The sequence below is a fragment of the Brassica rapa genome, chromosome A09, assembly GCF_000309985.2.
Source record: "Brassica rapa cultivar Chiifu-401-42 chromosome A09, CAAS_Brap_v3.01, whole genome shotgun sequence".
NCBI classification, from domain to species: domain Eukaryota; kingdom Viridiplantae; phylum Streptophyta; class Magnoliopsida; order Brassicales; family Brassicaceae; genus Brassica; species Brassica rapa.
Window position 1 is genome coordinate 30,393,224 of NC_024803.2, and position 17,787 is coordinate 30,411,010.

The window sequence follows — 17,787 nt, forward strand, 5'->3', positions numbered from 1 at the left end:
TGATTCATAACCGTGAGGTTTTAACCGATAAGAGCCATTTCTAAACCCTCGTCGTCGTCGGGATAAAAGTATTACAGATCAAAGCAAAGTGAAGAAAGCTCTATCTGGTCAGCGAGAGACCATGTCGTGGATGAAAGGAGATTTACTATCCAAAAGCAGGAGGCTTGTTGGTGGATTGGCTATGCGTGAGCCTGTTTGGCTTAAAGCCATGGAAGCGTAACTCTCTTTCTCTCTCTCTACTCCAGTTAGATACTTCCTATTGATTCACCTCGATGTAGGGTTTCAATTGCATAGAAAGTTGAGATTTTTCTTAGTGTTGTGGTTGGTGTAATGGCAGATCACCACCTCCTGTCTTTCCTCGCTCTAATGGGAACCTCAAGAAGATTGTTCTCCCTGAAGATTCCTACGTTCGTAGATTCGCACGCAAGCATCCTGAAGCGAAACTCGTAGATCCCATCAAGTAAAGTCTCCATTTTTATCTATCTGCTTTTGCATCTGTACCTTTTATGGTTTTGATCAATGCGTTATGCGTTTGTCTCTTGCGTTCTGAACTATGTGACTCTCTTCAATGGGAAAGTTTCTTGTGTCTTTCTGGATTTATCTCTAATATTTTTGGTTTTATACTACAGGGCTTCGGCGTTTATTCCTGATCCAGCTCGCGTATATGGTTGCCGTGTCCTTGAACTGACCAAGAATGGCATCAGCGAGGATGACGCCATGTCTGTTGCTAATGTACTGTGTTTTCTTTTCACACTCTATATAGTTTTGTTACTAATTCGCAATACGGTTGCTGAAGATGCTGAGATGTTTCCTTCTTAATGGTTTATATTTTGATGTTTGTTTCCAGATGGAGTATCTAGCAGAGAGGAAGGAAAAGAAGAAAGCATACAAACGCCTCAAGGAGCTAGCGGTGCTGCAAGACAAGGCTCCTCCTCCTAAACCGTATCTTAGTTCCAAAAAAGAGATGCAAATCCAAGAGAAGAAACCCCCTACGGATCCTCCTAGCGTCCGCAGGCTTGTTAACCAGCTGAAACAGCAGAAAGAGGTGTTGCTCCAGGACAAACCTGGAGGAAATGCTAATCAGGACCATTGGATCGACGAATAAACTCTCCATCATCATTTTTCTTTTGTGCAACTTCTCATCCAATTTATATTACCATATGGTAGAACCAGTCTTTTGACATTCTTTGTCTAAAATATATTTTCCAACAAACAAGTGTTATTTCCATTTGATTATCTTTATAATAATGTCATTGGATGTGATTTTTTTCTTCCATGAGGCAAGGAATTACATGAAAGCAAAAGTATCCTTACAAACAATTAGCTTCTACAGTTACAAAAGATTTGTTTTTGCAGTTGTCACTCTAGGCCAAGAAGAGTCTTCAGTGCCTTCTTTTTGGATACAACTTTGCCATAAACACCCTTTCCTAGCTTCATGATTCTCTCCATCTCTGCAATGTTACCACTACAACCTCCATTCTTCTTCTGCTTCATCCCTTCCACCAACATCTTCAACAACCTCTCATCACTTCCAATGACATCAGAAACACTGTCCACCACAACTTCCATAGTTGGAACCTTCCTTCCCCATCTCCTCATAAGCCTCTCTGAGTTATAAACCTCTTCATAAACTCCCCAGTAAGATGCTCTCAGCAACCCTTTATCCTTCCCTTTCACCTTCCATCTCTTCATCCCTTCCTCCACCGTATAAACCGCGTTTCCCGCGTCTACGCCTCTCTCTAAACCCATCTCGAACTCTCTAATCTCTTGGTTGGCAACAGACAATAAACTCTCAAACTTGCATCTATTGCATCCGCAAGAAAACCCCCATGACTCAGCCATCTCTTTCCGCTTCTCCAGCGGAGAAGAAAGCACGTCGAAGTAAGCAAACGTAATCTCTTCCCCAGCCTTGATATCTCTTGACGCATGAACAACCGCGTAGTCTCCAACGTGAACCCGTCTAGCGTTTGGGAGACACGAGTGGTTCATGAACGAAGCTAGAGTCCATAGCCCTACGCCGTAATACTCTTTGTTCTTCCCTAAAACTTTAGCTGAAACCGCATCTTCCACCAGAGAATTCACATCCAAGATGCTTAGCAGCTTCTCCATATCCAAATCCTCACCACAGGTCTCAAATGCTTGTTCAGGCCTAAAGAGAGATATGTCTGGAATCTCCAGCTTCTCTTCCTCTTCTCCAGTGGATAAACTCGAGACAAGTCGCCGTGTTCTGTCACATCTCCTCACAGATTTAGTAACTTCTTCCACGAAGTTCTTCCACATAATCATCTGCGCTTTTTCACCGGACTCCTCACTTCCTAAGATTCCTCTCTCAGTTGCAACACCCTTCGTGACTAAGACCAAAGCTCCTACAACGATGTTCTTCGTTGCAAACAACCCACGCCCACTAGCCTCAGACTTCTTAATCTCTACCGACCCAATGAACTCAGCAAGCTCCGGAGTTATCCCACGAAACCCACTTAGGATCCAATCAGACAGATCGAAAGCTCCAGTCTTTCCCTGAAACTCGAGCTTCTTACACTTCTCCATGTACTCAGTAACACTCTCGCTCGCTTGAGGGTCGAGCAGAGCCGTTTTGAAACACTCCAAGGCCGATGAGTATTTGCTCAATCCCAGCAAGACTTTACCTTTACAGAGAAGAGTCTTGAAATGGGTGTTTTCGATCTCGAGTGCTTGTTCACAATCCCGCATCGCCTCGGAGGAGTCGTGAAGCCTTGCTCTGGCTTCGGCTCGGTTGCATAGAGCCAAGCAGAGGGATTTCTTGAGCTTATGGATCGAATCCGGGTCGGATCCAGCAAGGTTTGTGATTTGGATTCGGGAGAGATCGATGAACTTGGTGTAAAGCTGGATAGATTCTTCCCATTCTTCCCGGAGAAGAAGCTCCGTTGCTTTGGATCTGAGGCTCTGCAACAGTTCCGGTGATCCTTGGGTTTCTTCCTTTTGCTCAAATTGCTCTCCTCCCATTGGTTGATTTCTTGAAAATTTATCAATTGAATTAATAAAAGAAAGTTTCAGCTTTGGCTTTGATTTGCAGTGCTCCTCTAGAAACATATAAATGTTAGGGTTTTGTAACGGTCGGATTTTGTATTTTTTTTATTTTACACTATTGTTTTTGTCCCCACATGATGCTGTAACGGTTATGAACATCTTTAACAATTACATCTCAGTTTCTTTGTCTTTTTGATAAAGTAAATAATTCAGAATCACTGCAAATTGCAATTTAACATTAATTTCGTCTGATGTATTAGTCATGTAAGAGATTTAGCATCTGTTTAGTTGAGGACAAATGATTTAATCAAATTGTTTCATTACCAATTCAAAGCAAAAAAGACATATTAGTCTCACAAGCAAATCCCTGTCTGTTTTGTAAACTTAGTGATCTCATTTCCCTCAGACACAGCTAACCCAATCCCTGTTCTTCCACCATTACCAACACCTCTATAATACAACCTCCACTGATGATCAGTGTCTCCATCCATCTCAATCAAATAAGGACACCCAACCCCTTCGTTATCCCACGCACCGCCTTCACCAACATCAAGCACTGCTCCCACGTCCTGTACCCGTCTCCAATCCTTAATCCCATCTTCTGAAACTGCCAAGCCAATGCTCATCTTACCATTTCTATCTACACCTTCATAGGCCATCACATAACTCCCATCTCTCTTGTTCCTTGTCACGCAAGGATACCTTCCTCCCATCTCATCAAAGCAAACCGAACCTTCCTTTCTTCCTCCTAAGATCTTACCAAACTTCACCCACTTGATCCCTTCCCTAGATCTCCCCATCCCAATGCAGAACTCACCGGTTTTCGCGTCGAAAGAATGGTAATACATCCTTAGATCCCCACTTCCATGGAACACTACATGCGGTGATGCAATGTATAGAAAGTCCCAATCTTTTTCAGACCCAACATCAAACAACGCACCGCTATGATGCTCACCTTCGATTCTAGCCCAGTGCCTACCGTCTTGACTAATCGCTAACCCGGGAAGCGACCTAAAAACGCTAGCTTTCTCGAACCTTTCTGGATTCCCCAACTCAAAGGTCAAACCTTGGGATTGAAACTCAACGGTCTCGGTCGTGTAGCCTGTGTAATACATCCAGTAAACAGAGCTATCAGCTCTGACTTTGGAGCTAGACATTATCACTACTTCACCGGGCCGAACGTTAGCCTTGTCGAAAGCCCACCAGTCTTCACACGGGGTCATGACCAAACCCACATCGTCTGTCGACTCAACTTTCCCTTTCCCTCTTTCCCAGTGAATCCCATTGTTCGAAACAGCTAATCCGACAGAATCTGAAACTGGGTTTTGCTCTGAGGAGGAGCTTCCATGGTACCACATGTACCATCTCTCTTCGTTGTCGCTTAGAAATCTCTTCACGACAGGAGATCCGACCTCCTCGCTGTCCCACGAATCAGTGCCCAGATCAAAAACCAGTCCTTTCTTCAAAGAAGAGGTCGATAAGCTCGAATCTTGCCCTGTTTCGTTACTTCTGGTGGTGGAACATCTTGTGACTGACGGAGAAACTCGTTTGTTCCGGTAGTGAAGTGAGAGAATGGATGATCTGTGACGTCGAGCTGTACTAGAGGCGGTGACGATGGAGGGAGTTCCATGGAGTTTGTTGACATTAGCTTCCATGGCTTGACGAAAATCTGAAAGCAAAGGTTGCTCTGAGTGTAGTGAAGTGCAACGGGCCACATATTTTGTTGGATGACTTTGCTAGTTGCCAGTTCAAATATGACACGTGTCTTATGTCCAATGGTGAGCCAAGATCCCCCTTGACAGATTGGGTAAATCAGGAAAATTGTAGTAGGCTTAAGATATCGGCCCCAAGTAAGGCCCAAGAGTAAACTGATAAGCAGACCAAGGAAACTCGAGTTTTTTTTCTTTCAAGGTTCACAGTAAACTGATAAGCAGACTAATAATCATTTTTCTTTCTTTAGAATAAAGTTTTATAATTGTCAAAATTATGAAATGTTTACGTTTCTGTTTCTAAAATCTAAAATGACAGAAAACTGAAATTTAATTTTATATTCAGATCTTTATTTAAAGAAAAATGACTAAAAACTCTAATCTTTAAGAGGAATTAATGGACTGGATTGTGTTGTAGGTTGGTGAAGTTAGTTGAGAATCAGTTAGCTACCCAAAAAAATACTGTTACCCATTTATATTTCTTATACCATTAATATATAATTCGGAATTGTATCAAAATTAAATGATCGATATGGCGACAACTAGCTAGCTGATGAGTTTAAATGATGTTAATTATACATTTTGTATTATATTATTATAAAATAGTATAGTAAAAAAAATATGTTTTCTGTTTAGACATCCAGTTATGACTGCTTGCTTGGCTGTCTTTTTTCTTTTATCAACGACTGCTTGGCTATCGAAGAGCATCGTTAACGCCGGGATGTTACACGGTACTTAACCAAATTTTTAGCTTTTAAAAAAATAAAATTAATTAAAAAGCAGGAGAAAGTGTAAAGTCAAGTTCTTGTTTTACGGTTTTTAGAAAGAAGAAATTATATTCTACGGCTGTCACCAAACTAGAGTTTTAACTGCTCAAAAAAATTAAACATACCACAAAAAAATATTAAAAAAAAAGCCAAACTCTCTCTGGCGCTTCCCCCAATGACCAACGTGTGGAAGATCCCGATCACCGTTTCCGCCGCGAATCCACCGTCGTTCTCCACTGGAGAGCAGCCTCCACCTGACCCTTTCCCCCCAGACCCACCCGACCCCCAATCGCCCCTTTCTCCACAAGACTACCCTCCTCTTTCTTTCTCTAAAACTGGTTCCTCAACCTTATCCAAAAAGCTCTTGAGAAACCTTGCTTCTTCCCCAACTGCTGCTACTGCAAAGCAACAAACAACTGCTGCTCCAAGTGTCTTACAAGCGCTTGAAAGCTCTGTCACTGCCCCAGCCAGTTCTGGCTCAAATGATACTGTTTCCAGATCTGGAACTCTAACTTTCACTGCTCAAAAAACTTCTACCCAAGCTTTCACCACAATTCCACCAAAATCAACTTCCCCTGTCCATACCAATAAAGCCTCTGCACCCCACAATAAAGCAACTGCACCACTCCTTCCTATCCCCTCCCATGCCCATGAAACGCCCACTAACCCTCCCCAAACTACCCCAGCCTCTGCCCCTCAAACTGCCCCTCCGTTGTCTGCTGCTGCCCCTGCCGCTCCAGTAGTCCCTCCACTTATACAAAGACTGCGACTTGCAGAGGATAAGACTTTGAAACGTCTTGCTCCGGTCTCGTTATCACCCTCTGGCCGGCCTCGCATTGTCATCCCAGATTCTGTGTTTCAGAAAGGAGCTGAAATACATAAAGATTTCATTGTTTGTTATTTTAATAGCAAGCCTCCTCCGTTCAAACAGATTCAAATGGTTTTTAACCACATGTGGGGCAAAGGAAACCATCTGGAAATTCACAACAACCCGCTAAACCGTTCTGCCCTTGTAAGGATCCCAAATGCTTACCTGAGACAAAAGATCCTTGACAAGAATATTTGGTATGTAGGGGACTCAATGTTCCACACAGCGCAGTGGTCCTCTGCCCACTCCAGCTCCACTCCCTCTCTCAAAGCAATACAAATTTGGGCCCATCTCACTGGAGTGCCGTTGGACCTGAGACATCAACAAGGGCTAAGCTTAGTGGCAGGTTTAGTTGGAGAGCCAAAAGAAACTGACGACTTCACCAAGAATTTGGTTAGTCTAACGTTATCACATGTGAAAGTAGAAGTGGACCTCACTAAACCTCTTCCCTCGGTCGTGGAGTTTGAAAGACAGAGTGGAGAAGTAGTGGAAGTGCTGGTAACATATCCTTGGGTGCCTCCTACTTGCTCGCACTGTCACGAGCTAGGTCACATCATTAAAAACTGCCTCTCTTACACTCCGCCAACGGTTGATAAGAATGCTCAACCTGCTGCAAAGAAATCGTACCCAGCGACTAAACCATCTGCTTCTAAACAACCCGCTGCCAATTATAGAAAGAAACCTTTGGAACCTCAAACTGCTCCCCCACAAAAATCCTCTGAACCTCCTCCATCCCTTTCAACCCCCGCTGCCAACCCCCCTGCTGTTGATATGGAAATCCAAGTTCCCTCTTCCACATCATCTCATCAATCCCCCCCCCTCCACTAACCCATCAACCTTTGATTAGCTATTCTCCGTCTCTTGATCTAAACTCACCTGAACCTCCACCTCGACCCTCCCTCAAAAGATCCCGTTCTTCCCCAACTTTCACACCTAACCACTCTTTAAATCCTAACCCTTTTGCTCCGCTTGCTGACCTTCCTGTCCTATCCCTATTTGATTCACACCCCTCCTCCATCCAAACCCTCACCTCTATCTCCTCTTCCCACTCTGACCCTGCTAATTTTACTTCTTCTTTTGGTTCTCTTGGCCCCTCCCAGTTAGATGGGAAGCCTTTTTCAACTTCCCAATGAGTGTAAAACTCTTTTTTTGGAACGTCCGTGGCCTAAATGACCCGGATAAGCATCGGCCTTTTGCAAGCTGGCTTCTATTTCATAAACCCATTTTTGGAGCCATCCTTGAAACTCATATTAAAGAACCTTTTCTGAACCCTATTATGTCGCATCTCTGCCCCTCTTGGAACTTCACCTCGAATCACTCTGAGGATGAAGATGGAAGGATTGTTCTGATTTGGAAACACCCTGTTACTCTTCAGGTTGTATGCAAGAGTCGCCAAACCCTCACTTGTTTACTCACCCTTCCCAATCAACCAACCATATACTACACTGCAGTTTATGCATCCAATGAGTCTGCTGAGAGGAATGATCTCTGGATCGAACTCACACAGATTCAAAGCACTCTAAATCTTGACGATACTGCATGGATGATTGGGGGTGATTTTAATCAAATACTACACCCTGATGAGCACTCCTCCCCTACTGTCTCAGCGCTGGATACTCAAATGTTTCTATTCAGGGACTGTCTAGTGCAATCTGGGGTTTTTGATCTTCGCTATAATGGTCCCACTCTCACCTGGACCAACAACCAACCCTCAAACCCTATCACAAAAAAGCTTGACAGGCTTCTCGTCAACAGCTCCCTTATCTCCTCCTTCCCGCACGCCCACACAACTTTCCTCCCACAGATTTTCTCTGATCATTGCCCTTGTCTAACTGACCTAGCCTTCACCCTCCCAAAAGCTGGAACCCAACCCTTCAAGTTCCAAAACTATCTCACCAAACACCCGGACTTCTTGACGGTGGTAAATGATGCCTGGATTCGCGCCGGAAGCATGTGCTCTACCCTGACACAATTCTGTTGGAAGCTCAAAGTTATCAAGAGAGATCTAAAACTTTTAAATAGAGAGTACTACTCAAAAATACAAGAGAGAGTGAGTGAAACTTATGGTTTGTTACAGTGTGTGCAGGTACAAGCTCTCCAAGCTCCCACCCCTCAGCTGTTCCAGGAGGAGAGAGATCTCCACCAAAAATGGCTCTTCCTGCGTGAGATTGAGGAAGCTTACTTCAGGCAAAAATCAAGGATAAACTGGCTCAAGGAGGGAGACTTAAACACTACTTACTTCTACCGTATCTGTCAGGTCCGTGCGAGTTACAACGCCATCAGGTCCTTCCTCCTAAGTTCTGGTGCCTTAGTAACTGACCCTATGGAGATGTGTTTACTAGCTGCAGAACACTTCAAATCGATCTTGGGGCCTCAGACCTATCATCCTCCGTCAATTGTTTCGTCAGGCTCCTGGTTCGTGCAGCTCTTAAATTTCTCCTGCACTTCTCTGCAAGCCCAGGCGATGATCACGATCCCTACATCCGAAGAAATAAGAAAGCTCTTCTTCAAACTCAACCCAAACAAGGCTCCAGGCCCTGATGGACTAACCTCAGGGTTTTTCAAAGGGGCATGGGCCACTCTGGGTGAAGAAGCGGTACTCTCCGTCCAACAGTTCTTTTCCTCAAGCTTCCTCCCAGCTGCAACGAACTCTACGATCTTAACTTTGGTGCCAAAGTTTCCTGGAGCTTCAAAAATATCGGAGTACCGGCCCATAGCTTGCCTGAACACTGTGTATAAGGTCATTTCGAGACTCCTTGTCGCGCGGCTAAAGCCCATTCTGCAGCACCTTATACTCCCTTGCCAAACAGCCTTCGTGAAGGATCGCCTGCTGGTTGAAAACACAGTGCTGGCTAGTGAGCTTATCCATGGATATCATAAAAACAAGGGTTCAAAAAAAATCACCATCAAAGTGGACATAGCGAAGGCTTTCGACACTATCTCCTGGGAGTTCCTCTTCTCTTGCCTTGAAGGTCTTGGCATCCCTCCTAAGTTCTTATCCTGGCTTAGAGCCTGCATATGCACAACGAGCTTTATGATTGGCTACAACGGTACGGTTTCAGGTTATTTTAAAGGGAAACGAGGATTAAGACAAGGTGATCCCTTGTCTCCTTACCTCTTTGTGATAGCCATGAACTGCTTATCGTTTATGCTTAACAATGCAGCGGCCCAAGGAAACATCCAGTACCATTCCAAGTGTAGCAAGATGAAACTAACGCACTTATCCTTCGCCGATGATCTCCTGATCTTCATCGACGGATCGCTAGAATCAGTTCAGAACGTCCTCAAAGTCATCCATGAGTTTGAGCAGAGATCTGGTTTGGCGGTCAGCTATCAGAAAACAAGTTTCTTTGCATCAGGCCTCTCCACTCAAGAAGTAGAAACAATACAAGCGTCAACGGGAATGACGTGTGGGATCTTACCTGTACGGTACTTGGGAGTTCCCCTTAACTCAAGGAAACTGAACTTAGCCAACTGTGAGCCACTCATTCATCAGATCAAATCGAAGTTCTCCTCTTGGTCGGTGAAGTCGCTTTCTTTCTCAGGCAGGCTCCTCCTCATCAAAACCGTGATTGCAGGGATAACTAATTTCTGGTGTTCTGCGTTTATCCTGCCAAAAGCGTGTGTAAAGAGAATAAATTCCCTATGCAGTGTGTTCTTATGGAAGGGAAATATTGAGAGTCACAACTCTGCAAGAGTTGCATGGGAGACAGTGGTACTTACTAAAGATCAGGGAGGTTTGGGAATCAGAGACCTTCACACTTGGAATAAGGCGTGCTGCTTTAAACTGATTTGGATGTTGTTCTTCAGGGCAGGTTTGGTGTGGGTAGCATGGTTTAAAGAAGTGATCCTCAAAGGTTCCATCCACAATTACTGGACTACAAAGCCAAGCAATTCCTACTCTTGGCTGGCAAACAAGCTCCTCAAACTGAGACAAGAGGTCTTCCCCCTAATAAAAATGAGCCTAGAGAATGGAGAATCAGCGAGGTTCTGGCATGACAACTGGACTCCCTTTGGAAGCCTCTCCACATTCTTAAGTAACTCCCCGACTAGGTTTGGCATCCCCTTAAAAGCTTCAGTAGCATCGCTTTGCAGAAACGGAGTGTGGCGGCTTCCCCCTGCAAGGACAGAAGAGCAGGTTCAACTTCACACTTACCTAACTACCATCACCCTCACTCAGGAACATGACTACTATGAATGGGAGTTGGCAGGTAAAATCTCCCGATCTTTTAGTACAGGCGAAGTATACACTTACCTTCGTGGTGACATTAGTGATGTAACTTGGGCAAAGACGGTTTGGTCTCCATATGAGATTCCGCGGCACAGTTTCTTCGCTTGGTTGGTGATCCAAAATCGTTGTCCCACAAGAGATAGGCTATTAGGATGGGGGCTTCAGGTACCTCCACACTGTCTTCTCTGCAACTCTGCAATGGGGACTAGAAACCATCTCTACCACTCCTGCTCTTACAGTTTCGATCTCTGGTCGCGGGTTGCTTCTCGATGTCGGATTAGTCCAGCAAGAGACTGGGATTCTACAGTGGCGCACATGATCGGGCTCCCTAGGAACAAGCAAAGACGGCCTCAGACTCTCCTCACCCTCCTTGGTTGGAAATCAACCATGTACTGGACGTGGAACGAAAGAAATGCTCGTCTGCACACTAATGTGTTCCGACCAGTGGATGCAATCTTCGCAATCATAGATCGGCAACTGAGAAATAAGATTCTAAGTTTCAGAGAAACAAACCCTGTCCTATCCTCGGCGATGATGCAAGCATGGTTCTCTCCAGATTGATCTGATCACATCGCGATCCTCACCAACCGTTTTCTTGATCGTCTTCTCCAACTGGGCTAATGGGCTTTTCTTTTTTTTTTCTGTACTCTAATGGGTTCTGAGTCAGAAAAGGTTCTATTATTATGAGTTTTAAGTGTGGGCTTGGCCCGGTTATCTAAAGCCAAAAGCTTGTAAACATTTTTCATTCTCTTTTTAGTTTAAATGAAAGCCTAAGATACAAAAAAAAAAAAAAAAAAAAAATTAAACATGGAAACTCAAATAAAATATAATAATTTTGTTTTTAAGATATTATCACGGTCTACAACCGTTAAAGATGCTCTAAGCTTGCTATGCAAGCACTTGAGCACCTACGTGGATGCCTTTTAAATCAGTGAAAATTGATAATTCGCTTTAGAGCTAACCATGTCTATTTGACAAAAGAAGATACTATAACACTACAAGAAAACGTAGCAGTAACAACGGTGTTTTACGAGGAAATAATTTCCTCGTAAATTTACATAAGCTTTACAACACAATTACGACGAGACATAACTTCGTCGTAAACTCCATGGTAATTTACGACGAAACGTTTTCGTCGTAAAGTCAATGTAAGTTTACGACGAAAGTACGTGGAATGCGAAATAGTTGTAAATGTTACATCGACATTACAACGAATCATGTTACCGTTATATAAAGGTGAAAACGTGTATTCAATGTGCTTTAACTTACCTAAATTCGTTGTAAACGCGTTGTAAATTTTCCATGTAAAATCCATGTAAAACTTACCATATTTCTCTATATATATGTCATTTCCCACAACTCTCTTCCTCACAACACACAACTCTCTTCCTCTCGAACCTGATGGCGTTTAGACTATGCTCCTCATTCAGCCACCAATTACTATTTCGAAGATAACGATAACGAACATGAGTCATTCGTCTGTCTGCCAATTCAGTGGAGCGACAAGGAGAAAATGGAGGGAAGTGCAGTTGGTTTATACTTGAGTGGAACCTCTGACCATCGTCAAAGGTTCCTCTCAAGTACAAACCAGCTGCACTTCCGTCCACTTTCTCCTTGTCGTTCCACTGAATTGGCAGACAGACGAACGACACAGGTTCCTTATCGTTGTCTTAGAAATAGTAAATGGTGGGTTAACAACGCAATTACGACGAACCCAACGAAACCAAATTTCGTCGTAAACGCCATGTAATATTACGACGTAAGTACGTCGAAAAGAAAACTTTGCATCGATATTACAACGAATCATGTTACCGTTATATTTAGGTGAAAAACTTATCGAAGTTCGTTGTAAAGTCGTTGTAAAAAAACTATGTAAAATCCATGTAAAAGTTTTCTTGTAAAATCGTTGTTATATTTCAACTACCCAACTCGAAAATTTCTCTATATATATGTCATTTCCCACAACTCTCTTCCTCACAACACACAACTCTCTTCCTCACAAGACCCAAACGGAAAAAAAAATTTTTTAAAAAAATAGAAGAAAAAATGGTCGGTGGCGGTAGTATTTACGAGTTACGAAGTTGGATGTATTTGCACAAAGATTCCGACGGGAGAGTGACGAATGCATTTCTGAACGGGCTAGAGACATTCATGCACCAGGCGGGCTGTACACCGATCACGCAGGAAAGCGTTAAGATGTTCTGCCCCTGTTCAAAATGCAAGAATTCGAAATTTGCACGTAGTGAAACTGTATGGAATCATTTAGTAAACAGAGGATTTACACCACAGTACTACATTTGGTATCAACATGGAGAGGGTTATGGGGGAAATGAAGCTAGTAGTAGTAATGCTAATTTTGAGGATGCTCATCATAATGAAGAACCGAATCATGTGCATAATGAATATAATTATCATCAAGAGGAGCAGATGGTAGATCATGATAGGGTTCAAGATATGATTAGTGATGCATTTTTAGAAACAACTACAACAATAGCAGATGGAACTGGAAATGTAGAAGAACCTAATTTGGATGCAAAAAGGTTTTATGAAATGCTAGATGCTGCAAATCAACCAATCTACACTGGTTGTAGAGAAGGTCTCTCTAAATTGTCTCTAGCAGCTAGGATGATGAATATTAAAACGGATCATAATTTACCTGAGAATTGCATGGATGCATGGGCGGAGTTGTTTAAAGAGTATTTGCCAGAAGACAACGTGTCTGCTGAATCTTATTATGAGATTCAGAAATTGGTTTATAGTCTTGGGTTACCCTCGGAGATGATTGATGTTTGCATCGACAACTGCATGATCTACTGGAAGGAAGATGACAAGTTAGAAGAGTGTCGATTCTGCAAAAAACCACGATTCAAACCGCAAGGCCGTGGGAGGAATAGGGTACCGTACCAAAGGATGTGGTACCTACCAATTACAGACAGATTGAAAAGATTATATCAATCTGAGAGGACTGCTGCGTCGATGAGGTGGCATGCCGAACATGTCCAGAGAGATGGTGAGGTTGCACATCCATCAGACGCAAGAGCGTGGAAACATTTCAACAAGGTACACGGAGATTTTGCTACAAATATTCGGAATGTCTATCTTGGGTTATGCACCGATGGATTTAGTCCATTTGGAATGTCTGGTAGACAATATTCTTTGTGGCCAGTCATTCTTACGCCGTATAATTTACCGCCGGATATGTGCATGGAACAAGAATTTCTATTTTTGACCATATTAATCCCAGGGCCGAAGCATCCAAAACGGTCTCTTGATGTTTTTCTTCAACCGTTGATAGAAGAGCTAAAGCAATTGTGGTCAGAAGGGGTGAGGACGTACGATTGTTCCTTGAAAAACAATTTTACGATGCGAGCAGTTCTGATGTGGACGATAAGTGATTTCCTGCTTATGGGATGTTGTCTGGCTGGACAACACATGGAAGATTATCTTGTCCGTATTGTCTTGGATCCACGGATGCTTTTCAACTGAAGAATGGTAGGAAGAGTTGTTGGTTTGATTGTCATCGTCGGTTTCTTCCACTTGCCCATCCGTACAGAAGAAATAAGACATTGTTTCGACACAAAAAAATTGTCAGAGACAGTCCTCCTCCATATCTCACCGGCCAGCAGATCGAAGCGGACATTGATTATTACGGAGCTCAGGAAACAGTTAAGGTTGGAGGAAATTGGCATGTTCCTGGAAATATGCCTGATGGGTATGGTGTATCTCACAATTGGCATAAGAAGAGTATATTTTGGGAGCTACCCTATTGGAAGGATCTTCTCTTACGCCACAATCTGGATGTCATGCATATCGAGAAGAACTTTTTTGAGAACATCATGAATACATTACTTAACGTCCCTGGGAAGACAAAAGATAACAAAAAGTCAAGGATGGACTTACCTGATATTTGCTCAAGAAGTGAGTTACATATCAAGAGCAATGGAAACGTTCCTGTTCCCATCTTCCGGTTGTCATCAGCAGCCAAAACAACCTTGTTTGACTGGGTTGCATCGGAAGTTAAGTTTCCTGATGGTTATGTTTCAAATATGTCAAGATGTATTGAACGAGGTCAAAAGTTCTCCGGAATGAAAAGTCATGATTGTCATGTGTTTATGCAACGACTGCTTCCATTTGCTTTTGCCGAGCTCCTTCCAGCAAATGTCCACGAAGCACTTGCAGGTAATTATAAATTTATATATATACATATGTTACGAAATGTTATTAATTTGATTCCTTTTAAAATATACAGCCATCGGAGCATTTTTCAGAGATCTTAGCACACGTACGTTCAAAGAAGAAGTCATCGAACAACTTCATCAGAACATTCCGATCATATTGTGCAACCTGGAGAAGATATTTCCTCCTTCATTTTTTGACGTCATGGAGCATCTAGTTGTCCACCTACCGTATGAAGCATTGCTTCGTGGACCTGTTCACAACGGATGGATGTATCCGTATGAGCGACAGATGAAACATTTGAAGGGGAAAGCAAGAAATCTTGCAAAGGTAGAAGGTTCAATAGTTGCAGGGAGTTTGACAGCCGAAACATCTAACTTCACATCATACTACTTTGCTCCAACTGTTCGTACGAGAAAAAGAGTTCCTAGGAGATATGATGATGGTGGAGTACCGACATCATATCCAATTGATGGTGTTCCTGACATTTTCTGCGAAATTGGACGGTTTGGTGGTAAAACGAAAGAAGTATGGTGGTCATGTGAAGAAGATAAACATAGTGCCCACACTTATATTCTGCTCAACTGCGAGGATGCAATGACCCGTTACTTTGAAAGGTAAATATTTTTGTGATTGTTAATTATATGAATTGAAGTTAATTATGTATGATTTGATTATTTGTTCAATTTGCAGGATGTTTGTATCTCAAGTTGAAGAAGCAATACCAGGAATATTTGCAACTGATGTGGATACACGTAAATATAAGCACTTTGTCAAGTGGTTAAAATCACAGGTAATATATCTCATACTATTATATTAATTAAGTAAGTGTTTAAGAATATATATATGTTTTTTGCAGGTTGATTATGACGATCCTTATTATCCCGTATGGTTTCACGAATTGGTTCAAGGTCCAGTTGCAAAGGTCATCACATCACCTATGTATTTCACACGAGGATTTACCTTTCACACATACGAGTATGGGAGACATCGGGCAACGAGTAACTACGGAATATGTGTGAAAGGTGAAACAGACTTTTACGGGATATTGCAGGAGATTATTGAAGTGGAATTTCCGGGGTTATTGAAGCTAAAATGCGTCCTCTTCAAATGTGAATGGTTCGATCCTGTTGTGAACCGAGGGATTCGGTATAACAAATTTGGTGTTGTGGATGTCAATTTTGGGAGAAGATACAACAAATTTGAGCCTTTCATTTTAGCTTCACAAGCCGAGCAAGTTAGCTTCCTTCCTTATCCTCGGCTTCGAACTTCCGGGATAAACTGGGTAACTGCTATCAAAGTTACACCTCGTGGACGCATTGTCGTTGGAGAAGAACCGCCCTTGCAAGAAGAAGACGCTATCACTGAAGTTGAGGTACCAGAACAACCAACTGATGAAATCCTTTTGATCGACCCGCAAAACTTTCAATATGAAGATATTCCCGAAGATGCGACAGATGAAGCACGTGAAGACGAGTTCGAGAGAAGCGACGATGATGATTGTAATGATAGTGATGAGAACGAAAACGATTTAGAGTGATGTAATAGTGATGAGAACGAAAACGATTTAGAGTGATGTAATATATGTATCAAATGTTGGATATCTCTATTGTAACATTTTCTAAAAGAAAGAGTAAGAAGTAGTATGAAATAAGATATGATGTTAGATGATATGTGACTTTGAGGTTTAGGGATTTCATTCTCGGTGTTTAGGGTTAAGCGTCGTAATTTCGTCGTAAATGGAAAAACGCGGGCCTGATAATTTTGTCGTAAACGAAAAACACGGGCCTGGTAATTTCGTCGTAAAACGAAAAACACGGGCCTGGTAATTTTGTCGTAAATGAAAAAACGCGGGCGTGGTAAATTCGTCGTAAATGGAAAAACGCGGGCCTGGTAAATTCATCGTAAATTTACGTCGCTTTTACGACGAATCCTAATCTATATAAGGAGACGCCGAGAGCGAGGCTGCCTCGCTCATTCCTCCCAAATTCCTTTGCTCTCTCTAAGGTAAACTCTCTCTTCTCTCTTTTTTTTTTTAAATTAGTTTAGGTGATTAGTTAGGTAACGGAATTAGTTTAGGTGATTAGTTAGGTAATTAGTTTAGGTGATTAGTTAGGTAACGGAATAATATTTTTATTATGTCGTAATTGATTAAATGTATTTTAGTTTTTTTAGATGGCTCCTAAAGAAAATCCAGAGCACCTAGTTATAGAGATTTGTTTGGCGACGATGGTTCCGGTACATCTTCTTCCGGTCCATCGTCTTCCGGTCCATCATCCTCCACCGCAGTTCCAGACTCTCAGCCTTCTCAGAGAGTTGCTTGGAGTCCTCCTCCACCGCAGATGCCTCCACCGCAAATGCCTCCACCGCATATGCCTCCACCTCCTCCTCCAGCGGCTGCACCTGAGCCTGTCCCAGAAGGTGCAGTTCATCCGGATTTGCGTGTGTCTTCATATGCCCCATTCGCGAGATATACGGTAGAGGATTTGCTTGCCCAGCCTGGACGGGAGGGTTTGGATGTTCTAGACCCCGATAGACCCCGAGGAACTTATTGGTAAGTTATTAATTTTTATTACATTAAAATTAAAATTTTTTTTATTTTCTAACGGTTAAATTGTTTTCCTTTCAGGTTTGGGGCTAACAACCGTGTTGGCCGGAGCGTTTCGAAAACGATTAAGGGTTACTACGACGGGGCATATCCGAACTGGAGCAAGACTCCAAATCACGTTAAGATCACTTGGTTTAAAATGTTTGCGGTAAGATTTTCAAAATTTAATTAAATTTTCACTTTTAAATATGTATATATTTTTTAAATATTATTATTAATTGTATTTTTTCAATTTTTTTGTGTTTCAGCAAAAGTGGCATTAGTCTTTGGGAATCACCGAGATGGTGAAGGCGGAATTCGTTGCAAAAGCAAAGATCCGCCTCTGCAACACACTCTCCGATTGGAAGGACAAGTGGGAGCTCGACGGGTATGAGGGAAAGCCCACTGAGCTCACGAAGGATGTGTGGGATGGCCTCATCGCC

General features: G+C 42.6%; 4 protein-coding genes across 4 annotated transcripts; 2 read left to right on the plus strand and 2 right to left on the minus strand.

The window, feature by feature from the left end:
* The first annotated feature begins 5 nt into the window (after positions 1-5).
* On the plus strand, positions 6-1,271 carry LOC103840646. Its single transcript, XM_009117160.3, has 4 exons — positions 6-216; positions 338-460; positions 630-732; positions 848-1,271. Exons 1-4 carry the CDS (start codon positions 122-124, stop codon positions 1,103-1,105), a joined length of 579 nt encoding a protein of 192 aa, XP_009115408.1. The 5' UTR covers positions 6-121; the 3' UTR covers positions 1,106-1,271.
* Positions 1,246-3,123, minus strand: LOC103840645. Its single transcript, XM_009117158.3, has one exon. The coding sequence runs from the start codon at positions 3,067-3,069 to the stop codon at positions 1,360-1,362; it is 1,710 nt and encodes a 569-aa protein (XP_009115406.2). The 5' UTR covers positions 3,070-3,123; the 3' UTR covers positions 1,246-1,359.
* A 166-nt stretch (positions 3,124-3,289) lies between these two features.
* LOC103840647 lies at positions 3,290-4,897 on the minus strand. Its single transcript, XM_009117161.3, has one exon. The coding sequence runs from the start codon at positions 4,659-4,661 to the stop codon at positions 3,360-3,362; it is 1,302 nt and encodes a 433-aa protein (XP_009115409.3). The 5' UTR covers positions 4,662-4,897; the 3' UTR covers positions 3,290-3,359.
* Positions 4,898-13,582: 8,685 nt separating this feature from the next.
* On the plus strand, positions 13,583-15,577 carry LOC103828898. The gene is made up of 3 exons (XM_033279247.1): positions 13,583-14,760; positions 14,831-15,374; positions 15,451-15,577. Exons 1-3 carry the CDS (start codon positions 13,992-13,994, stop codon positions 15,575-15,577), a joined length of 1,440 nt encoding a protein of 479 aa, XP_033135138.1. The 5' UTR covers positions 13,583-13,991.
* The last annotated feature ends 2,210 nt before the right edge of the window (positions 15,578-17,787 follow it).